Here is a 24,108-nt window from a genome sequence, read left to right on the forward strand (position 1 = left end):
CTCCTCCTCTCGGCTGGTGGGTGGAGCGGGTGGTGTTGGAGGGGGGGAGGGGCAGGGAGGACGTCACCGTACTCGCTGGGTCCCGGACTCACTGGGGTGCTGAGAGTGGTTCAGTGGTCTGTGGTGGGTCTGGTCCGTCCTGGGATGATGGTTTGGAAGACGTCCACTCTCAGCTGCTCCAGGAGTGGGACAAAAGCACGGTGGAGTCCTGCCCTGTGAGACACAAACACAAGAGATGAATACTTTAAACTCAACTTTACGACCTTTACATTGTTCAATGATGGAATCTTATTACTGATATTTCTGAAGTCTTAGTGAGGGATTACTTACTCAGCCCACTGAAAGAAAGGCAACCACCGCTCTTCATCTTGTCCTGTGGTCCTCCATCCGTCTCATCTGGTCCAGAGTGAACACATCTTCTCTGTTGTCTGGGAGATCCTGGATGTTGCTTCCTGTCTTACAGCCATCGATACCTGAGTAAAAGAGACTTGGAAAACTCTTCTTAACGTTAGTCATTTTTACAGCATAAAACTGAATTAAAAACAAAACAATGCGCACCAACACGTCGAGGCAGCCGTCCGCAGCGCAATCTTGATGTATGAAGAAGCGATACTTAAAAGCTCTGCTGCAGGATGCTACCTATCGTCAACCCCGCCAGACGCGAGGGAAGGCCGTCTGGTGTTTTATTAGTCCGAGTCGCTGTCTTCAGCCGATTGCCAGTATCCTCTGTGTGTGTTTGTGGGGAAGCTGGGGCCTGAAGTGGAGGGCCTCTCCTCTGGTCCTCCTCTTGGAGATTCAGAGGCCTGAATTGGAGGGCGCTGCGTCCTCACCGGTCCTCTGCCTCTTCACACTTACCTGCTCCGTGCGGTCCTCTTCCCTGCTCCTCTTGGTGGACTCTTCTGACCTCTGGGGGACCAGGGGCGGAGCCTCTTCAGGATGTTCCACACCAAAAGGGAGGGCGCGCGGATGGCCAGCGGGAAAGGGTGGAGTCGGCACGTGGTAGAACTGGGTGAGAGGGTCCTCTTCCCTGCTCCTCTTGGTGGACTCTTCTGACCTCTTGGGGACCAGGGGCGGAGCCTCTTCAGGACGTTCCACACCAAAAGGGAGGGCGCGCGGATGGCCAGCGGGAAAGGGTGGAGTCGGCACGTGGTAGAACTGGGTGAGAGGGTCCTCTTCCCTGCTCCTCTTGGTGGACTCTTCTGACCTCTGGGGGACCAGGGGCGGAGCCTCTTCAGGACGTTCCACACCAAAAGGGAGGGAGTGCGGATCGCCAGCGGGAAAGGGAGGAGGAGTCGGCAAGCGATCGAACCCATCCCAGAAACCGCTCGGTGGTAACCGCTAGGTGAGAGGGTCATCTTCATCCTCTTCTTCTTCCTCCTCCTGGTCAGCTGGGACCAAAATGTCACCGGTCCTCTGCCTCTTCACACTTACCTGCTCCGTGCGGTCCTCTTCCCTGCTCCTCTTGGTGGACTCTTCTGACCTCTGGGGGACCAGGGGCGGAGCCTCTTCAGGACGTTCCACACCAAAAGGGAGGGCGCGCGGATGGCCAGCGGGAAAGGGTGGAGTCGGCACGTGGTAGAACTGGGTGAGAGGGTCCTCTTCCCTGCTCCTCTTGGTGGACTCCTCTGACCTCTGGGGGACCAGGGGCGGAGCCTCTTCAGGATGTTCCACACCAAAAGGGAGGGATGGCCAGCGGGAAAGGGAGGAGGAGTCGGCAAGCGGTCGAACCCATCCCAGAAACCGCTCGGTGGTAACCGCTGGGTGAGAGGGTCATCTTCATCCTCTTCTTCTTCCTCCTCCTGGTCAGCTGGGACCAAAACGTCACCGGTCCTCTGCCTCTTCACACTTACCTGCTCCGTGCGGTCCTCTTCCCTGTTCCTCTTGGTGGACTCTTCTGACCTCTGGGGGACCAGGGGCGGAGCCTCTTCAGGACGTTCCACACCAAAAGGGAGGGCGCGCGGATGGCCAGCGGGAAAGGGTGGAGTCGGCACGTGGTAGAACTGGGTGAGAGGGTCCTCTTCCCTGCTCCTCTTGGTGGACTCTTCTGACCTCTGGGGGACCAGGGGCGGAGCCTCTTCAGGACGTTCCACACCAAAAGGGAGGGAGCGCGGATGGCCAGCGGGAAAGGGAGGAGGAGTCAGCAAGCGGTCGAACCCATCCCAGAAACCGCTCGGTGGTAACCGCTGGGTGACAGGGTCATCTTCAATCTCTTCTTCTTCCTCCTCCTGGTCAGCTGGGACCAAAACGTCACCGGTCCTCTGCCTCTTCACACTTACCTGCTCCGTGCGGTCCTCTTCCCTGCTCCTCTTGGTGGACTCTTCTGACCTCTGGGGGACCAGGGGCGGAGCCTCTTCAGGACGTTCCACACCAAAAGGGAGGGCGCGCGGATGGCCAGCGGGAAAGGGTGGAGTCGGCACGTGGTAGAACTGGGTGAGAGGGTCATCTTCATCTTCCTCCTCTTCTTCTTCCTCCATGTCCTCGTCCTCTTCCTCCATGTCCTCGTCCTCCATGTCCTCTTCCTCCATGTCCTCTTCCTACATGTCCTCGACCTCCATGTCCTCGTCCTCCATGTCGTCGACCTCCATGTCCTCGTCCTCCATGTCGTCGACCTCCATGTCCTCGTCCTCCATGTCGTCGACCTCCATGTCCTCGTCCTCCATGTCGTCGACCTCCATGTCCTCGTCCTCCATGTCGTCGACCTCCATGTCCTCGTCCTCCATGTCGTTGACCTCGATGTCCTCTTCCTCCTCCTTAGCTGGGACCAAAACGTCACCGGTCCTCTGCCTCTTCACACTTACCTGCTCCGTGCGCTCCTCTTCCCTGCGCCTCTTGGTGGACTCTTCTGACCTCTGGGGGACCAGGGGCGGAAAAAGGAGGGAATGCACATAATAAATACATACTACACATACTACAAATACAACACATACTACACCTGCTCCGTTGTCAGAGGAGTAGGGGAGGATCCAGTAGCCCACTGGTGGAGGAAGTGCCATGATGTCGTTCACAGAAGCTGAGAGGGAAAAATTCAAACTGTAAGGATTTCTCATAACATGAAATATTTCTGGATTACATTGAAGAATAATCAAAGATTAAATTAGAAAAAAATGATGACCGCACTACACGTGTCACCAAGTCACCAACACAGAAGAGGCTGTTTTAATATTTTAACAATAATATCAAACATAGTGCAGCTCTGCCTCTGTTAGTTTGAACACATAACACAACTATATTAATAATGATAAAAATAATATAACTGTAATATAACTCTTACTCTGCACTGTGTGTTATGATAATAATTGTTACATACAATATGTGTACATAATTGTTAAACTCCATACATCAGCTGGTGTTTTGCCAGGGATTGACATGAGAAGAGTTTAACAAAACATCCAGCAGGTGGTGGTATACGCTCAAACGGAAATTAAGGAGCTTTTATTGCATCATTTGGAGTTGTTGAAGCGTGATATCTTATTGTGAAGGACAAAACTACGGTCCCGGATGTGTTGACAGCATTGATGGTGGTATTTTGCGACCCTGTAACATGAGAATATCCCCGAAAAACCAGCGGATAGAAGTCCGTACGGATTAGGTCATTAGCAGTGCACGGCTAATTCGGTTAGCATCGTTTTAACGACTCTGGTAAAGGCAAAGCTAACTGTAATAATTACAACAATATTTCGTATGAAAGGTACGAAGTTTAACTTCAGTTTAACACCATTAAATCAACTGAAAACATTACACGATCATTTTTATCAACATTTTAAGTGAATTGTATTGAAACATTAGCTAAAAACTGTCCGGTTTGGGGTACAACTCCATTAGAGAAATAGTTTCAAAGGATCAGATGTTTGTTCAATAACAGGGTCGCATCGTGTCCTAGTTTGATGACGTAGGCTACGTCCAGACGCTTGCCTCTATGTTCCATATGGTTACCATGGTGCACAACATTTACTGAGTGTTCTATTTTCAGAAATATACATTTTAATGTTAAAATAGGAAGATTTGATGCCTTCAAAAACCGAAATAACTGTGTTTAATTAAACATCTACACTATTGTGAACACCTTCCACAGATGTCCTGCAACATTTAAGACATTCTGCCACTTAACAGAAGTAAAACGTACCAGCAGAGGGATGGTCCGTCTCTCACCGCACACTCGACGCAGGTGCGTCTGTTGTCCACGAGTAGCGATCCAGTAGTTTATCCAACAAGTTTCGTATCAAGTAGCCTCTCTCAAGAAGTAAAAAACTCAAAGAGTCGGCTTTCCACGGTATGTCCAAGACGTGTTCACGCTCAGGTGCAAGTGCAGAGTGAGCAATCAGAACGTTCTGAGGCCTTAGTAACCTCGGGTGGGTCCGTTTCCATGGCATTCAGTGAGTGCGTGCGTGTGAATAGCCAAGACAGAAAGAGAGAAATATTAATTATTTTATCTTATATATAATATATTTTTTATTCGATTTATACTCGTTATTTTTAATTTTATCTTTCAGTGCTCTTACCATTCAGTACAGCTATGAGTTGCAAACATTACACAACCCGTCTCTGCTTATTCTAATACAACAAATCTGTATTGGAAACGAAATTGAGAGAGAGAGATTAAGTAAATATAAATACATATACATTTATTTATATTTATTTATTTCTCAATGAATCTTTAGAGACAAGAGCCTGTATTGCAATAAGGCAGAGGACAGTTAACAAACACAACAGCAGCAAAAACAAATGTCAACAAATGTGTTTATTAACTTGCAGTAACACATATGCACATACTTTATATTTTTTTGCTTGCAAGGCAGTCACCCTCCCCTGCAGGATTATTTTCTCCAAAATTGTCCAACTCACATTGAGTAAATGATGAAAAGAGAAACACGTATCAATAATATTCACACAAGGATACAAACTTAGAAGATTGACGAATTTTACACAGCAGAATATACACAAATTCATATAGAAATCATTTACATGGATGTCTTATTGTGGGTTTAAATAAAAGAAAAAGGTGACAGTCACAACGGTCATCTGTGTGACAGCAACAATAACACATCAGAAGTGTATTGTCCTCTCTACTGGTTGTCCTAGTAAAGGCTTTATATAGGCTGAGAGCTAATTTCACTGTAACCTTAAGTACAAGATGGTCAAATTGAGATATTACAAATGGACTAATGTCTTAATTTGGAGACAGTTACGGGAGTGAGGGATGAGGAGGTAAGGAAACATGAGAACACCAGGGTAGGGAGTGAGGGATGAGGAGGTAAGGAAACATGAGAACACCAGGGTAGGGAGTGAGGGATGAGGAGGTAAGGAAACATGAGAACACCAGGACACACATGGAGAACTCTGTCAAGCTACATGTTAGACAAAGTGAACATCTTTTCTTCTACATAGCTGTCCTCAGTCTCATCTGCTTAACTTGGTCATGGAGGCATCAACATGTAATAGAGATGTTAAATTAACAGTGAAAACTCATCATAGCTTAATTTAACATCAGTATTCATAATTACACTTCATGTTTACTTCTCCTGATCTTTACCTCCTATAACAAGGTCCATGGGGGCATCTCAATAAATGAACATGTTATATTATATAAGTGTTATTTACTGATTGTTTTCGTGTTGGAATAAATGTTAAATATTTAATGTTCTTTTCATACTGTATTGCAGCCGGGCATTGGCCCAGCTCGCTCTGCATGTCAGCACGTAGCCTCTCAAAGCATCCTTCTCCCTTTTACAATACAGTATTTTACTTAATTTTATTTGACTTTTGTGGCCTCATACGAGTCATATTCCAGCTCCCGGTTCAGTGTCGCCCCTTAGCGGTGTAAGGATCCGTCATGTATGTTGTTGTCCATCTGGCACAGAAGGGACCAGTCTGAGCGGGAGGATGTACATCCCCACACAAAGTGACCCTCCAGATAAACATCAAAGTTTGAAATTGTTTCACAAAGGTTACATTTCAATGTATGTGTATCTATATATTAGTGCTGGGCAAGTTAACGCATTATTATCGCGTTAACGCATTCATTAATTAACGCCGACAATTATTTTATCTCGCGTTAACGCATTTTTAAAATGTATTATTATTGTAACAGACTGTCTCATGTTTATCGTTTTGTATTGGAGATGATATGTCCCTTCAGGTTTGCCGTAGAGAAAAGGCGACTTCCGCTTCTGGTCGAGGGGAGGGAGACAGATTGAGATGATCCAATGCTATTGAATGACTACGGTAGGCTAAATGGGAAGTTTACCTGAAAAACTACACTTTTATTTAGCCGTTAGGCTATTTCATTACTCAACAAAAAAATTGGTTCAAACAACACAGAAGACTTTCAATGGATTGGTTTTACAAATACAATCTTAGTACATAAGAGTGTGTTAAAGACAGACAAGAAGAAGGGCAACCTTCCCAGAGATTTTAACACACTTTAAGGGTCAGGTTTATGCAAAAACCACTATGGTAGACACTGCACAAACAACATCCAAACTCTGTATGCCGGAGTTTGCCATGAGCTCAGCAAACAAAATGTCAGTCTCTCGTCCCAGGCAGAAGCATTTTTTTTTTTTAAGTACTTCAATTATTTGCATAGCGGCAGTTGTGATTTTCCGCCAACAGTTCATCAACAATGCTCAGCAGACCACTCAGCTTCAGTCTGCAGGCCGATTCTTCCTCATGGCTTGCCAAAATCTGTCGCTCGACTTCCTTCAGCCGCCACGTCATAGACACAGGCATGGTTTGAGGGCGGTCTGCTTTGTCCGACAGATCATCAGGCTTTGGCTCCTGGAAAGTCAAAACAATGCATGATTGGAACATTTTGTTGACGAATCTCTTATCATTTGCAGCCACACATAAGACACTTTCATCTAAGACGTCAACAATATTCCCAACACCAAGAATGTCTGTTTGAAAAAGGACATAACTCGGGATCACTGTGTGAGGTGAGGGGACTTGTCCAACCTGTGTGACGGCAGCTGTGGGTGCGTGCGTTATGGTTGGGTGCATCGACAACAGAGTTGAGGATGCAATGAAAAGCGGTGTGGACAAGTGGACCAAGGGGTCACCATCCAGCCAATGCTGAAGCTGCTCCATGCTCCTGTGGACAGTAGTGGGAATTAGACATGACTTACATATTGTGGATATGGTATTCTTTTTTTATTCGCACACACCTCGTCCTTCAAAATGGCATATTCTTAAAGCAGAACTTCTGGATGCAATGAAAACTTTCAACAGCAGTGCTGTCGCTGTACCTTCTGCTTTCAGCCTTCTCCTCCTCCAAGCTCTTGAGGACTTTGTGGGCCAGGAGCTCTTGTGCTGTGGGAGTGTGCGTGATGTCCAGCGGGGCCGTCGGGGCCTCGAGAGGCTCGGCCAGACTGTTGAACAACCTCTGTCTGAGGGACAGAGTGCCGGGCGTGGCACAAGCAGCAGCATCCGCACTGAGGACGGAGTCAAGGAGAGAGCAGAGGATGAGTACTGTGATTGTAACTTGTACTTGCCAATGTATTCTTTCCAGCAGTTGTAATGTTAACATCTAAAAGACGGACGGCTTTTTGTACTTTCTTACCCTTCCGTCTCTTGCTGCTTCTCTTGGTGCGTTCGTCTGATGGCCTGGGTCCATTCTTCAGGTGGCTGGAAACCCTTTAATGACTCCGTGGGGAGGTAAACCAGGATCTCCCCATCATCCGTCATGGCATCTAAAACAACAAAAAACAAACAAATAATTACAAACTGTCATTCAGCATCGGTTTTACATCGAACATGTGCATTGGTTCTAAATCGAAATGACAGTAAAAGAACATTCCCCGGAGAATGTGCTCACCTTCAGAGACAGGTGGGATCTGCCAGTCTTTCAGTTTGTGGTCGATGCAAATCACCAGCACGTCGTCCCAAGGAATCTGACTGAAGGCTGGACACGCATCCTCGTCGTCCCAGCTACTCGTGGCTAGCTTGGATGCCGGGGTTCGGGTACCGTGGCCCCTGACCCTTTCCAGAAGGTTTTCCAGCCGCGACATTAGGAGAGGCTGACTGCGCTGCGAGACCGGGATCTGAGCAACGTAGCGAAAGATGGAGGAGCAGAGCGCGGACCACGAGTCTAGAGAGAAAGGGAGGGATAATAAAGGATGTATAATACATGCAGCATTGGCCTCTTGTTCACATCTCTCTTTTGTACTTGCATTAATAGAACATCTGCAGTAATAAGAAGCTAAATTAACATCTCCGTCACTGACCTGTAGCAGATAGTTGCTCCCACTGTGGCAGCTGCAGGCTGAGGATGACTTTGCGCAACCAGTCCAGGTGCTGGGCAGAGTTCCAATCCAGATGAGGGACAAAGTCACGGGTGTCATGCAAGCAGAACTCTCCTGGCGGCCACGAGAGTCTGCTGAGATCCTGGGACGACACTTTGTCAGCGATGTGAGCCAAGACGCCGTTGTACAGCTGGATGACAGGCACAGGGTCCTGGGAGGGAAGACGTGCAGCGACCCGCTCCTGGCGGTGAGCGTGAACTCGGGGGCTGAATTCACGACTCAAACTGACCAGGGTCTGACAGGCGAGCGGGAAGGGCGGTGGAGCACGGGCCAGAAGCCAACGGGTAGCCTGGCTCAGCTAGAGACACACAACAGGACGGAGGGGAGAGAAGATGTAGAAGACTTGGAAATCCCAGAAAGTGAAGATCATTACATTGAAAAAAAAGAAAAGACAAAAAAGAGTGTATGTGTAATACCTGCTTGGATCCCTGTAGGTCACTTGTGGTCTCTGGTATGAAGAAGAAGGTGTACTCCGATAGCAGGCCCTCCTGGACCAGTGTGTGCAGCATCAGGGCTGAGGGACAAGGAGGCGCCATGAGAGGAGTCGTTCAGCGTTTAACACATTTTGTCCAGATTAATTCAGCTACTGTTACTCCACTACTGCCTGACATACAACACAAATACATAAAATATTGCAGTAAATGCAATCACCTTAATTCCATCAATGGCTATTTAAATGTCCCAGTACGTGTTTGTACCGAATCAGGGCAATCCCAAAATGATATTTCATTATCAGTGTTGTTTCTGTGCATCACCGCTGCCACACTCGGGCCCTGGCACCAGAATGGCCAGGGGCAGCGGGCAGCGCCAGGCGCTGGCCTGCTGTAGCTGTTTGAGCTGAAGCAGGGCCGACAGCAGAGCTAAATCCTGCTCGTCGTGCCCGGCCTCGGTGATGGGCATGGCGGGAAGCAACACAATCAGAGCCCCCGTCCCCTGGAGGTCACGGCACTCCTCCGTTTTGGACAGGGTAAGAGGGCCTCTGGACGCCTGGGGGGACACCACCGAGAAGACTGGTCAGAAAACCTCATGTTACGCAGACCACATAGTATTTTTTGTATCTAGCTAAATAGTACAAACTAATTTCTCAAAACCAACGTAGGTTAATAATAAGCCCCAATATATAGGTAGGCATATATAGTGTTTGTGAAGAGTCAGTGGTATTCATCAACGGACATCCCTGTCTCTTTAAAAGACACCTATTAGCATTGAACAACATCTAAACATGACTTTTATTCGGTCAATATGAAAGTTGTTGTGGAAGGACTTTCCTCAAGCACAGAATAATGTACAAATGAGAATAACTGCAGTCCAATCAGCAGACTTGCTGATCTCTTTGTTTTGTCAGTGTAAGCTGCAGTCTACCGTGACGCTGATGTGGACTTTGAAGGTGCGTTGTCCTTCGTCCCGGAGTGTGTTGGTGACACAGAGGGTCTGCAGTGTGCCATCTCGCTGCTCCTCGCTGACCTCTGACCCTTTGCCGCCACCGAGCTTCACCTCCAGCCAGTCTGACAGGATCCTGAGGACAGACGAGAGGACACGCTCAATGAATGGTTCAGTGAGATTCAATGAGAAGAAACTCAACTAAACCGTAAAAAGGTAATCAAACATCTACCCGTCACCACTGCCGTTACTATCGGTGACCTTTTTTGTCATATTGAAGAGCTGCTGCTTACCCGTCTGCCAAGCTGGCTACACTCTCGTGGTCGCTCGGCAGGAGGAGAACAGCTTTCCAGAATATTCGGTCGGGCGGGTTTGGGATATTTTCTGTCACCAGTGCTGGCAGGTCGAGCGGCTCCCACACTCTCTAACTGAGAGAAACACCAAAACAAAAGAAAAAAAGAGAGACCGTGACGTAGAGCAGACATATTTTCACATCTAACTCGGTGATTTAAGGTTTTATTTCAACCAAACCAGAGCGGGACTTAGCTGGAAGTGGAAAGACGAGGCTAACCACGACGGCAAATGAGTTTTATTTCGTTTCGGTCAAGTTTAAGTGTGTTCCATGATTAGCGAAGTAAAAATGACTGTGTTCTTCAATGACGTTTGAGACGGCTGTTTCACATCTAACATGGTGAATTAAGGGATTATTTAGACCCAATAGGAGTTGCCAATTGTTGGACCAGGGATTTCTGTAGAGTTTCAATGGAATGTCTTTTCCTCGCCTTTGAGAAACACTCCTGTGTGCTCCACCGGCTGGCTAAGAAAAGTAAGCACTGAACGCTAGAAGCCGCCGCACCTGGTGGTGTTATCTCTGATTCCCTGGTGTTGATTAACCCCCATATCAACCTCAAAACAGATGAATAGTACTACCTGATGCAATCACGCCACCTGCTGAGGGCTGAATCTGTGCCAACCAACCATTAGCGAAAGTGTGATTACCTCATCTTCACCTTGCTCTTAGAGAACAGCTAGACAGAGGCACACTATCTGATCGCAGGAGACGAAACAGACCTGAAACAACCAGATCCCAAAAAAAAGGCACACAAAAGAGACTGACTGTGACTTATGTCAGCTTAAGACTACACAATTACATGATGACAGCACTTCAGGCGCAGAGCAAAGACGGGCACCGTGTTCAGAGTGGAAACAGGAACTCGACAGATTTACGACGGACGGTGTTGTCGCGCAAGCGTAGCACAGTTAGCTGCAAGCCGCCGACTCAGCACTCGCCACGTTGAGAGCCGCGTGGAGCCAATTAATGCGTTCTAAACAGTCTTATTGGGCAACTTTAGGAACACATTTCAAATTTTAGAGATTGACAATGTTCAATGAGAGATTACGTTGAAGCTAATGATACAATTTGTGATTGCTGAATTCCATTTTGTTCCGGTATTGTGCATGTTAACTCACTGTCACACTGTCCTGGTTTACTGGGACACCTGAATAGAGCAGAGCCATATTTAATGTTCTCAGTAACACCTGGGCTTTTCCTACTATGTGCTGTGAAAAAAGGCCAATTCAAATTCTTTCCCCTTGACATTCTGAAATGCAAATAAAATCCAACAAACTATTTCTCTATTAATTATTTCATAATAATAATAACGTGAGTTTTAATACGGTACGGAACAATTTCACAATCTACTTTAAATATTTAACTGCATTATTTTCATACCCCTGTTTGTTTCATACTGTAATTGACACTAGCCTTTTTTAAGTTCTATATGTGTAAGGTAACACTGAAGCAAAACATCCAGAGCTCCTCCTGTCTTCCTCTATTGTTTGATCCTGAATGATTCATGTATAAGATGAATAAACCTACACCACAGCAGCCATTTCCTCCAAAGTGTAGAAATAACACAACCTGAAAACATTTTTCGCAATCAGAAAATGAAAGAAAACAAAGGAAACAATAAACTGTCTCCTTGCAATGATCGATGGACGCACCGGTACGGAATGAGGGTCCGTTTGATCTCACATTACCCGAGTTTTACCATAAAAGCAGTGGAACATTGTTACGTGCTGGTGTGGCACCGCCAAGCACCATATAAGAACATGTCTGCAGACGCTGCTGTCAACAATGGAAATGTGCAAAAGTGTGCAGACGAGCATGTTTATAGCTTATGCTTACAAACAGAATAGGCTGCAAAATGTACAACCTGGCTGGGAAGAGTTTACACTGGCCAAGAGTACGGAGGGCTTCAGGAAGTCCTCGTAGGGCTATTTGGTTTACTGGATTACTATCTGGTTTACTATCTGTTCCCAGAGTCAGAACTAAACATGGAGAAGCAGCGTTCAGTTTTTCTGCTCCACATATCTGGAACAAAGTCCCAGAAAGCTGCAGGTCTGCTGAGACCCTCAGCTCATTTAAATCAAGATTGAAGACTTTTCTGTTTGCTGCTGCCTTTAATTGAACCACATTCAATTCATATATTAATCAATTTCCTGCATTTTACAACTGCATTTTATTTCTTGCACTGTTTTTTTAATTTTTTTGTTTTAATGAATGTTCTTAATTGTTTTTAAATCTCCTTTTCTTTTGCCTTATGTTTTGATGCTTTTAATGGTTTTATGTGAAGCACTTTGAATTACCTTGTTGTTGAAATGTGCTATACAAATAAACTTGCCTTGCCTTGGATACAGAACAGGTGGTGGGGTGAAATCCATTGCAATGATGTCGAGTACCGTAGTTGTAATACTCTTCACACCTCAGTACCTCAAGAGGAATCTAGGTACCTCTCCCCAGAAACATTTTGCAGCAGAATCCCAGTTTGCTACATCAGAAATGATTAGTGCCGCCGTGCATGAGAGTGGAAACACAAGTGGACACAAGTGGCAGATAACAGTTAGAAACACTTGAAGAGAAAGTGACGTTTGTTTGAAAATGACTTTCCACATCACTCTTGCTGCACAGAGTCTGGAAGATGAGAACCTCAATCCTAACCCATGGATCAAAATCTACCCTCAGGTCTGTTTGGGGCCCTCACTCTGTTCTCATTAGATGATGTGGACATTAGGAAACAAGAGCTCTGTTCTCCAGAGGAAAGAGATTACAGCCATGCGGCTCCAGACAAGTATCCATCAGCGGCCACTGCGCCTCGTCTGTTACAAACCCTCTTGAAAAGCGGTGTGATCCGAGCTAGCATGCGAGGAGCACTGCAGCACGACCACGATAAATGTTTTGAAATGTGAAGAGCAAAACTCAAACACGCTGAAAAGTCAAGAGACACGGATTAATAACACTTCAGCATTCAGACCTTCATTCTGGGGATTTTAAACTTGGAGAGCGATGAATGATGTGCGTGTGATGAGATCCCACTGATGTAAGAGAGAGTGTGCGTGTGTGTGTGCGTGTGAGAGAGAGTGAGTGCTTTGACGTGCTAAAGACATGCCTCTTCCCTACCCGGTGGTTTGTTATAACTAAATGCAAGAATACTCGCTCGACGTGGGAGTTCTGCCCCGAGCTCAGTGCCGATCTGGGAACAGGGACTCTGGTCCTCTTGGACTCTTCCATATATAGAACTAGCCTGTTTTACAACCACTACACACATTAAAACAGCAATCGCCTCGAGGATGGTTTGCATCAACATTAGTGTCTTCCAGTGGCGGGCCTTGCATTTTATACCTGGGCCTTCACTGCTGTCCTGCAGCTGAAATACCACCTTATAACCTCATGATGGCGCCACAGCTACGGTTATTATTCATTTCTATGGCTGTAACTATGTACGTATTCGTATTAAACCGTTCGGTACGAGGCTTACAAACCGAGCAATACGTTTGAATAATACTAGTGCATTTGGAAAATGCAGAAGCTTAAATTGTGGGAAATATAATGTTTTCTGCGCTCATGTAGGAGACAACGGTCTGTGTGACCTCTGAACCGGAACAAAAAAACCCACAACAAAAAACAGCTGGGGCTCCGCAAGTATTCTGGGAGGCTACGCTAACTAGCTTAACGGGAAAACAGCAGCAACAAGCATTCTGCTACACACTCGAGGGCCATTCAGGTATTAGATGTAAAAAAAAACAACCGCAGTTGACTGACTAAATGCTGTTCACTTAAAGACAAACTCCATCCTCCTTTCTTTGTTGACAAAGAGTTTCATCCCAGTTAAATCCCAACTCACAAATCCGTTTCTCCTCCTTCAGCCATTGAGTGTTACAAAAACAAAGCTAGGTAAAAAAATGAATAATCTACATCAAGCAAAATGCAAAACAATGTCATAATTTCTTCCATATTTTTCAATTTGAACTCTCACTACTCCGACTAAGCCTCTGCTGTTAAGTTTCGTTTCACGATAGTCACGTGCTCGCCCACTGACCAATCACAGCACACGCTGCACCTCACTGCAGAGCTGCTCCTGGATACTGAGCCGCATGTAATGCTGACGTAGTTGTAGGCCAGCTAGCAGGCTCTGACATACGCCCAACATGTCAAACTAAAGATCTGATTGGTTGAACACTATGACAATCAACATTATCGTCTCCATTTACTTAAACTGCTTATGGATGCACTTGTGAGTCTGCAGGCCTCGGGCCTCTCTTCTTACCTAGAGACACAGGTGAGATCTGATTGGATAAAAGCTTTCCTTAAAACAAGCTGCACTGGAAGCAGAGCAACTGAGGAAGACGGGAGCTGTGCAATGAGAAAATAAGATAATGGGAAAAATATTTTTATAAATTATAATACATGTAGTGTATTTATGAAAAATTATAAAATAGCTATAACTTTGTGATTCTGTTTCGGCCAGCAGAGAAGGCCTTGAAGGCCCTGACGGCCCACCACTGGTGTCTTCTCTCTACTGACATGACAGATGGGAGCTCTTCAAAATCACGTTAATCCCAGAGCCATAAACCCATTTACAAAGAGAGAAAAAAATAATAATTGTGTGATAAGCAGCGCAAAGGAGTTGCCGAACCTTTCCACTGGGGTGATGGACGGAAGTGACTTGTCTTGTATCACACCATATGGTGCCACGTCAGAAACAAGCACTCAGCTGTCCCTCGCATCCATTACTGCACTCTGCTACCCTACATTGTTTCTCTTTCCCAGTGTTGTTCTGACAAATAAATTACAGCTTCCGTCTCTCTCGCCTAAGTGGCGGTGTCATTGTCATCATGGCGGTCTAAACACGCGGGGGGGACAAGCAAAGAAGATGATTTGGTTTTCGGTTCACAACCTCTAGGATTTATCCCGCTGTGAGTTACCCAGTTTGAAATGCTTACTACACAATACCAACAACAAAAAAGCTGCTTTTGTATCGGCAGTCCTAAGCAGCCCAAAGAACTAACACGTTGGTACAGGTCAGGCCAAGATGGTGATCACTTTAAGTCCCTGCCATCAAAGAGCGACGTTTGACCCTTCAAATATATATATTCTTGCAGCTTTAAAGGTTTTAGTCGTTCTACATCCACGCCTTTGATTTAAGAAGCAGCGCACCACTACAGCGCCATGTGCAGAGAATGTGTGGATGCAACAACCCTGAGAAATCCCTCTGCACTCACACCAATGTGCAGAGACAGCCTGAACGCGAGGAGTTCAGAAGAGTAAGCTTTGATCTAGGTTCGCGTACATGACCATTAAAGAAGACTTCCCAGCCAAAACATCACCACATCAGCGTGAAGTATAACAAGCAGCAGTCGAACAAGAGAGGACAGTAGAATACACACACACAATGAGTAATGACCCTGCAGATACCGCTGGTGGTGAGCAACCTCAGTGACACCTCAGGAGTAAACTCACTGTCAAGGTCATGCGGTGGATAAAAGAACAGACTGAACCAGGCGATTGAAACAATATTAATAGTTTATCGTCATTTAAAATAAAGGTCCATCCTAATATATATCTGCATTTGTGTCTGAATAATGTCTGATCATGCTTAATGTTGCGCAAAGGCACCAATTAAAATCCCAAACATATCTGACACCTGGAGCGACAACAAATGTGGCAGCAGCAACTTTCATCCAATCAGAGGCCACCTTGCCACCGGCAGCAGCAGATAGTTCTCTACTGACACCTACAGGCGTATTTGAATAGCACGCCCCGATAAGAGAGCAAAGCTTTTCACTCAAAAAGGAACCAAAACACCACCCATATATTACCAACTTCATACATTATAAATACTCACGCCTCCCATTGTTATTCCATCAATAAGGGCGATGTAGGGTTTCCTGCATGTTCCTTAAAAGATAAAAAAAGGTGTTGGTGTGGTGTTAATCTCATTATTATAGTGAGATTTTAACTGAATAAGGGCCCATAGATAACAGATATTTGATAATACGGGTGTAATAGAACTTGTAACGCTTACCAATCGCGTTGTTGAGAATGTATTCCTCACGGAAGAAGACCTCTGCCAGAGAATCTCCAACTTTTCCTGCTTCTGTGACCGCTTAGAGGAGAAAACAGATCAAAGCAGAACCACGTCTGGTTACATTACTGTCTCTCCAGACCCAGTCTGTGCCTCTCATGTACTGGCATACATGCAGGACACAGATGACATCATCCATCTTGCAAGATAAAAAAAAAACTAAAAAAAGGTCTATATCCCATTTCATCAAGTTGCGACTCAGTTTCCTATTCTGGTTGCTGATGGCTGCCATCTTTGTTTTGATTTGGAAACAGAGGCACAAATTAGGAAACTCCTTTTTTTAATCATTCAGCAGACGGAATCATTTTTCATCCAGATGGTTTTAAGAGGCTTTGGGATTCTGGAAATACCTTTAAAATAAAAAGTGTTTTCAAACAACCTTCAAAGGCTTAATGTTCTTTTCGGAGAACTGATGTGATGTGAATGTCTGCTATTACATGAGAGGCGTAAACTGGGGCTACACAGACCCTGCTGATTGATCCTTCAAGGCAAATGCTCACCTCTGATGTCTCCACCAGCACAAAAGGCTTTTCCACCTGCTCCTCTGATGATCACAATGTCAGTCTCATTGTCATCTTCCCAGTTCTAGAATAAAAAATTCATAAAAAAAGCAGCACATTGACAGGAAATTATCATCAAAAACAAATGTTAATTGTGTGCGTCACCAGCTGAAACAGGTTTCTGCTCCATTTAAGTGAAAGTTCAGACAATATTAAACACAACTGGATTACACAATGGGTTTTGGGATATTAAAAAATTTAAAAGGGTTTTTGTACAGAGTACAAGTATCTGTCCAAAGCCATTTGGGATCTGTAACACACTGCAATAATAAACGCTCCAGGTCTTGACATTGGACCCAGTTGAGGTGAGCATTAACCAAGCTTTCCACCTACCTTGAGCTGAGGGTAGATCTGTCGGATCATGGTCAGGTTGAGAGCATTCAGGACTTTGGGTCTGTTCATGGTGATCACACCTGCGTTGCCCACTTTCTCCAGAAGAACCCCTGGATCCACCTGACTCGACATCTGATCCAAAATAGAGACGACGGGACAGAGTCTGTAAACGTCTTTACAAGAACCCATTTAAATACACAGTGCAACTAGAGAGAGCCTCACTACTCAATACTGTAACCCTGCAGTAGCTACAGTAGAACATGCAGGTACATGAGGGGGCTGCTCACCATGTGGCCCTGGATTCGCTGCAGCCTGCAGAGGGACCTCAGCCTGCAGGAAACAGTAGTAGAGAACAGAAATATTATCACAGTCAGTTTATCAATGAATATGTCGCCTTCTGACGAATTCAAATTCGGAACATGAACATAAATACATATGACCATAGACTCCCAGTTCGACCACTTACGATCACGACATTGTTCCTTAGTTATACTACACAGTAACGTTAGCTAGCATCCTATTGACTTACTTCAACCTTAGCCAGCATGTTTGCCATCATATAACAAGCTAACGTCACATATGACACCAAACTGAGTGTCAAGAAGACAACTGACACCCAACTACACAGTGGAAGTTCAGGAGGAGCACTGTCACTTGCAACATACCTGTAAGCAGATGTCAAAATGGTTAAGGACATTATTATCTTTGACTTATGTGCCGTGGCGAGTGGCTGCACTTTCAGGTACAGCTTTTGGCTCTCTCTCTCTCTCTCTCCTCTGTACTTTCTGCGTTTACTTCCTGAAAGAGCCGCAGAGCCGCCGCTGATTGGTCGGCATGATGACGTCACGGTGGTTGTACGCACCACCGAGAGAGATGCAGTCGGCGCTGGGCTTCCGCCACACTGCCCCCTACTGGGCAGAGGAGGTACTCTCAGTCCTGTGTTCTTAAAATACAGAACACATTTATCTTACTATTTTATATTTTTTGTGTCCATTCCTGTAACTATTAAAAAACAATAGTGAAAATACCTCCTAGGCCAGCAGTTTAACAGTATGACAATGCTCTTTGGACTGTGTTTACTTTGGTAAAACTCCCTGCTAACAGTGGTTAAGAGTAGGCCTATTCTAACTTAATGCATTTACTCATTTACTGAGTTAGCCTACTTGCACTTTACTTTGAGTACACCATTTTACACCACAGCATTGTACAGGGAAATATTTACTTTAGTTACCCAACATTATGTAAAGTAGTTAAATCAACTTTGCCTCAACCAGCTACAAAATAATATAATATAAAACTCTGACAGGGGCAATTCTGTATAATGAGTACTTTTATGCATTCTGTGTGTATATGTCTTTTATTTTCCTTTATTTTCTTTCTGTACTTATATTGATACAAAGCACTTTGTAACTTGTGTAAAAAACAAAAAAATACAATTTGACTTACTTTGGATATTGTGAGTAATGTGCTGTCAATACAATACTATACTATACTCTACCATACTGTACCATACTATACTATACCATACTATGCTATACCATACTATACTATACTATACTATACCATACTATGCTTTCACTTGAGTAAAATTATGAATGCAGGGCTTTAAGTATTGTAATTTACGCATTGCTACTTTTACTTAAGTTGGGATCTGGATGCATCTTCCATCCCGAACTACAAATACTGTGCAGGTTTTTATTTTTATTTTTATTCAATTCAATTTATTTTTGTATAGGCCAAAATCACAAATTACAAATCTGTCCCGGAACCCTCACATCGGAACAGGTACACAATTATAGCTGCTTACATGGTGATTCATCAGTTATTATAATCAAATGACATAAACTGACAGGAGCCAGTCTGCTACTAAATGAGTACTTTAACTTTTGACAATGTAAGTACATTTTGATTATACTTCTGTAGGTCTACTAATCAAATGCCTGTCTGAACAGCATTTTAATCCACTGTCCTGAGAGAACAACACAAATTGTTTGACAAATAGACGTCCAGAGCATTGGAGCAGTTTTCTTCTGAGCTGCAGTCTCAATACTCGCTTTCTCATGGAATTGGCCGATCTTTGTGTTTTGCGGTACTCCAGAATGTACATCTGGGATGCAAGAAATTGTACTGCAGAACTGCATATTTACAAATGATCCACGTCCAGATGAACGTCCAGATATATACGCCCCTAGAACAGGTTTGACTATTAAAATGGTTTATGGATGTCCTACTTCTAACAATGCAATACAAGATCTCCTCAGTCAGACAGCTAACAATATAGGCCCATTGTAAGCTTCTCAAAGGTACAGTGGTATTAGGTTGCAATATACTGCACAGTTCAAGTTATGTCTGTGAATAAAAAAGTCTTAGTGAAGTTTAAACTTATTTTGACAGGGAGGAAACGCTGCCTTTAAATATATATTTATATTTCCATCACTTGAAGACAGTTTTGTATTGTGTCTCTAACATTAAAATACTTGCTGTTCTCATAGGCACCTGCGGAGGCGAGGGGGGCCGTACAAGACGGAGGCAGCCACAGACCTGAGCCGCTGGAGGCTGAGTAACGTGGAGGGCAGGCAGACCTGGTGCTATGTGGACGATCGGGATGATTGGGACACCCCCGACAGAGAGCAGACGATGCTGGAGGCCCATTCGCTAGGCTTGGACACGGTAGGCTTTTTAAAATTGTGTCAAATGTTGTTTCAAATGAAAAAAGTTTGGTTGGTGATTGTTACTTATTCTCTACATTTTACTTTGCACTGATTCATATGGACTCTCTATGAAACGTTTGAACAACATTATAAAACGGACACAATAAACCCTGTTAGTATACAGTGAGAATAAAGTGTGTGAATGGTGAATGATTATAATATAATTCTAATGTACGAATATAGAACAGAAACTTTAAGCTGTTTCTGTTATTGGTAATCCAGGTGGCTGGTAGACTCCTGCATTGTATGGCATATGTCTGGAGTTCATTTCTAATCTCTCATTCTCCCCACAGAGTGTGTTTGTGTCTGGCTCCGAAGCCGCCCACACGGCCGTCGATGCAGCTATATATGATATTTGAATAGAGGAGTTACAGCATTTCCAGTACAATCGCTTTAAGCTTTAATCCAGTGTGCAGATACTCTCCATTTTTCCTTCACAGAATCTGTTATTCAGCGCCCGGCTCAAACCTAAAATGGCCCACAGCTACCGTTTTTGCATTTCTGTTCTGTCTAACAACTGCATTATCAGCGGTGCACTTAACTCCTAAGCAGGAGCGATACAGCAGCACAGCAACAAGGGAAACCAACAACACAGACTCTGCCCCTCTGCTGAAATGCTCCAGCATCAGACAAGTCTTTCCCGACACTTTACATTTTTTCTTCATGCCAGCGGCTGACAGGGCGAAAGCTCAGCCAAAAAGAAGCACGAGCATCAAAATAAATAACAAGCGAGCAAAACAAGGATTGAATGACAGACAAACTGACCTTTCATGTTCTGCTATTTTCTTTCCAACAACTTCAGTTTGGTTGCTCTAAAGCTGAGTAAAATAGGCGGTACAGTTCTTAAATTTGCTCAGTCATCTTTAATTGATGAAACACATTTTCTTGAGGACAGAAATGTGGAAAAATAAGAGCGTCTCCCAAATGCCGCCCGTGGACAGCGATCCAGCCAGGGGGATAAACACGCCTTCCAATGCAAAAATAACTTCACATCCATAATTAACGGCTCATTTGAGGATTCAGAATGATGTTCGTATGTTATGTTTATTCCAACATGCCATAGTGACTCAATGGGATTATTTTTATGTGTAGGATGCCCAACTGTGAACATCGAAAATGACTACCTCACCCGGATAAGTGAACTCAGTATTGTCACATGCTGTGGGTGTGGAAGGGGATTCACAGGTAAGGGGGCATGATATACAGGGCAAGGTCAGATAGCAATTTATGTTCGACGTCCGTGAGCTTTAAGTATGACCAAACCCCCACCAGCAGAACTCTGCTGCTGTTGCGACTTAAGTGTTAATCCTTTCCCTTTTTATTTCAGAAGCGGGGCAAAGTGAAAGGCTCGCTCACCTTGACAGCACTGCCTCTTGGGAGTTCTAAGCATGAAGCAACAGGTGAGTGGTAGAAGAACCCCGACAGGGCTCAGTTGTGAAATCTCGGATCATTTTCAGATGGCTTCATGTTTTGTTCTGCTTCCTGCTAGGAATCTGATTGACCGCCCGTGTACCTAGTCTACTCTATAAATAATAGATGGAACTAGAAGTTGTTATTCATTCCACAATAAACAATTACGCTTTTTTTAAGCTGTGACATTTGCATGGGCTATCTGGGAGAGCTCAGTTTCTTAGATCTATGTTGATAATGGCGTTGTGAACACACTCTTACATGACAACACGGATCAATCATCTGAACAGAATTCCTGTGTATCCATGCATGTGAGCAGATGAAGAGGACCTCACCCTGAGAGCAGCCATATACAGTCTGTTGCTCCACATCCACATTGATAAAACCGACTGGAAAAGTGCTCTGAAGCTGCTGGACCAAGCTATCAGAGACATGCCTCGCACCAGACACCGGCTGTGAGTAAAAAACACAGAAAAGAAGAAATAACACACAGGGGAGGGAAACGATACGAGAGTGACAGAAACAGATCATATTGTCCTCTGTGTTTTACCAGACCGCAACTGCAACACAGAATACTGCTAAAAGCTCAACAGGGGAAAAGCGTACTGACGGACATGCAGAAGTTACAAGACGAAAGAGAGCCGTGCTGTTCACTAATGTGGCACTGTGTGGGAGTTTACACTGTGATTTTACTCTCTATCCGTTTTTCATAGTTAAGTGTCTATATCAGACATCATCATTTCCCTTTATGCCTCTTGGCATGTAGGGCAGCAACAAAAGTCTTCTACTCCTGTCTGTCCTGGGCGAGTCGCTGGATGGTGCCCCATGAGTGGTTTAGGCTCTGCATCTCCTTCTCCACAGTTCTTCTCCATGTGTTTCTTGTGCGGCCTCTTTTTCTTTTCCCTTCTGGTGTCCAATGTAAGGCTGTTCTTGTAATATCAGCAGGATATTTTCTCAACACATGTCCTATCCATCCCCATCTTCTGCTCATTAGGATGGTCTCCATGCATTCTTGTTGGCATTTGTCATACAGTTCTTCATTTGTGGAAGTAAAAAATACATGTAGACATATTCTTAATACACGATTGGGAAAACAACTGTACTTGGAGAAGAACATACCTGGTGCTGGAGAGGGCCAGGGTGCCGGCTTTTCCCAGGTTGACCAGACCACGGGCCAGATCTGCCATGCAGGGCCACTGGGAGCCAGAGCCTTCAGTTTGAATCGAGGGTCCACACAGCACGGAGCGGCAGGGAAGCCTCTCATCTGTCGCTTCAGCTGCCGACGTACCGCTACCACATCACGCCACCTGGTGGTACGGATGAGAGAAGAAAAGAAAGAAGAAATTATATATATATACAGCATGCCACAAGTTGTTGCGACAGTTACCACCGTTTTGTGGTACCTGTTTTGTGGTACCGCAATTAGCTTGTTGACAAAAACGAGTGGCCATACCATTACAATTCTGCCTTTTTTTAATAAACTAATTACAACTACCAACAGTCATGCCTTAAATGACATTAATGTTTTGTCACATAATGTCAAATAACGACAAATAAACGCTAAACTACCGCGGAATTCGCTCCGAAATGCTGGCAGCTGCCACAAGATGCTAGTGGCAACTGCCACATACAGTGGCAGTCACTTAATTTGCAAACCCAGCTGCCAAGGAAGGTGGTGGCAGCTGAGCCTGCAACAGGAAGTGCCTCTACTAGCTGCCACTGCCACGATTTGAGCCAGCTCCTACTGTCAAATCAAGCAACGTTCAATGTTGGTTGTCTGTGTGTGTGTGTAAGACACGTCACCTTTGTTTTTTGTGTCGTGTCCCAGTCTGTTTTTACTCACTTCAGCAGTGTCAGGGCGAGAGTGCAAGTTAAGCTTTTCGGCATTGACTTCATCAAGAATGACCCTTAGGTTGAGGACATCAGGCGTTGCCATTTGTACAACTGTGAATGGCAAGCCTGTAACAAACAAACAAAAAAGATACTGCAAAGGTTAGCGTATGTTTCAGCAGCTACTCTGCCTGCACAGCAACATTAACATCTGGTTCCCCCATATTATTCAAACAGCTAAAAGGGCATATGCAGTTGTAATACAAACATGGTATGGGAGAAACGGTAGAATACTGGCCATGTTGGAGTCTGTAATGTCTCAGTAAGCAGACTTTGATGAGACTAGAAAAAGCACATAACTTGCATTTACACATGACTTGGGTCCATGAGCTCAGCCACAACTGAAATGAAAATAATCCGTTCAATTTATTAAAGTTAGGCTTAAAAGAAAGGGAAAGAAACGTGGCTAACATAAGGTAGTAACGTTAGTTTGGTATAGTTGTGTATTAGCTGTATAAACAACACATCTGTTGAATGCCTTCAATTAAATCAACCGTTTGATATCATTTTTATATTAAAATCTCAATCCCATTGTCCTAACTGCGCAAGTGAATGAAACAGACTGAATGATATCACCACGTGGAGCCCAGCACAATCATGCTAACGTTAGCCTATTCGCTAATGTTAGCTTAAGCTAACCGCAGATAACAGTCACTTTATAATCCTTGCACTCTGGCAATTTGGATGTAAAATCATGTGCAGATGTCAACAACTCTAACGGGTGAAAAGACAACTTGTTTTGCAGGCAAATTAAACGTTAAGAGAAAGTGCACGCTTTCGGTACAGTGATGTTAACGTTAGCTTTTCAAATATTTTGCTAGCAAGCTAAAAAGAGAGAACAGCCTTACCTTACTTGGTTTAAGGACAGCAAACGGGTTTAAACCACCGAAAATCTGCGCTGTGAGTTTCTCTATTCTCTCTTCACTTTGTTAACTTCAGTCCCAGACAGACAGGCGTGTGGAAAATCCTCTCCTCCACGGCTGAGCTGGGTCAACGTGCCGTGTAACCTTACGCCTGACTAGTTCAGCTTCACACAAACAGCAGCATGTGTGCGCGCTGCGGCGCTGCGTGGATGTGAACTAGATTGCTTGTGCTAAAGTAA

General features: G+C 44.6%; 2 protein-coding genes across 6 annotated transcripts; both read right to left on the bottom strand.

Moving 5' to 3' along the window:
- Positions 1-6,433: 6,433 nt before the first annotated feature.
- LOC306794511 (germinal-center associated nuclear protein-like) lies at positions 6,434-9,090 on the bottom strand. Of its 3 annotated transcripts, XM_079292614.1 has the most exons (8): positions 8,949-9,090; positions 8,714-8,811; positions 8,220-8,595; positions 7,811-8,083; positions 7,556-7,685; positions 7,242-7,427; positions 6,952-7,087; positions 6,434-6,774 (listed from the first exon to the last, which is right to left on the bottom strand). In XM_079292614.1, the coding sequence occupies exons 2-8, from the start codon at positions 8,804-8,806 to the stop codon at positions 6,568-6,570; spliced, it is 1,401 nt and encodes a 466-aa protein (XP_079148740.1). In that variant the 5' UTR covers positions 8,807-8,811; positions 8,949-9,090; the 3' UTR covers positions 6,434-6,567. The 3 variants fall into 3 exon arrangements, with proteins under 3 accessions (XP_079148740.1, XP_079148739.1, XP_079148741.1); XM_079292613.1 differs by lacking the exon at positions 8,949-9,090 and having other exon boundaries at positions 8,714-8,884; XM_079292615.1 differs by lacking the exon at positions 8,949-9,090 and having other exon boundaries at positions 6,628-6,774; positions 6,915-7,087; positions 8,714-8,884.
- An 81-nt stretch (positions 9,091-9,171) lies between these two features.
- Positions 9,172-21,572, bottom strand: LOC306794512 (3-hydroxyisobutyryl-CoA hydrolase, mitochondrial-like). Of its 3 annotated transcripts, XM_079292617.1 has the most exons (9): positions 17,661-17,757; positions 17,283-17,325; positions 16,996-17,127; positions 16,603-16,687; positions 16,043-16,123; positions 15,863-15,915; positions 9,971-10,105; positions 9,660-9,813; positions 9,172-9,284 (listed from the first exon to the last, which is right to left on the bottom strand). In XM_079292617.1, exons 1-9 carry the CDS (start codon positions 17,690-17,692, stop codon positions 9,238-9,240), a joined length of 762 nt encoding a protein of 253 aa, XP_079148743.1. In that variant the 5' UTR covers positions 17,693-17,757; the 3' UTR covers positions 9,172-9,237. The 3 variants fall into 3 exon arrangements, with proteins under 3 accessions (XP_079148743.1, XP_079148744.1, XP_079148742.1); XM_079292618.1 differs by lacking the exons at positions 9,172-9,284; positions 17,661-17,757 and adding an exon at positions 21,452-21,572 and having other exon boundaries at positions 9,560-9,813; XM_079292616.1 differs by lacking the exon at positions 9,172-9,284 and having other exon boundaries at positions 9,560-9,813.
- Positions 21,573-24,108: the final 2,536 nt, after the last annotated feature.

This window comes from Melanostigma gelatinosum (assembly GCF_949748355.1).
Source record: "Melanostigma gelatinosum genome assembly, chromosome: 20".
Lineage (NCBI taxonomy): Eukaryota > Metazoa > Chordata > Actinopteri > Perciformes > Zoarcidae > Melanostigma > Melanostigma gelatinosum.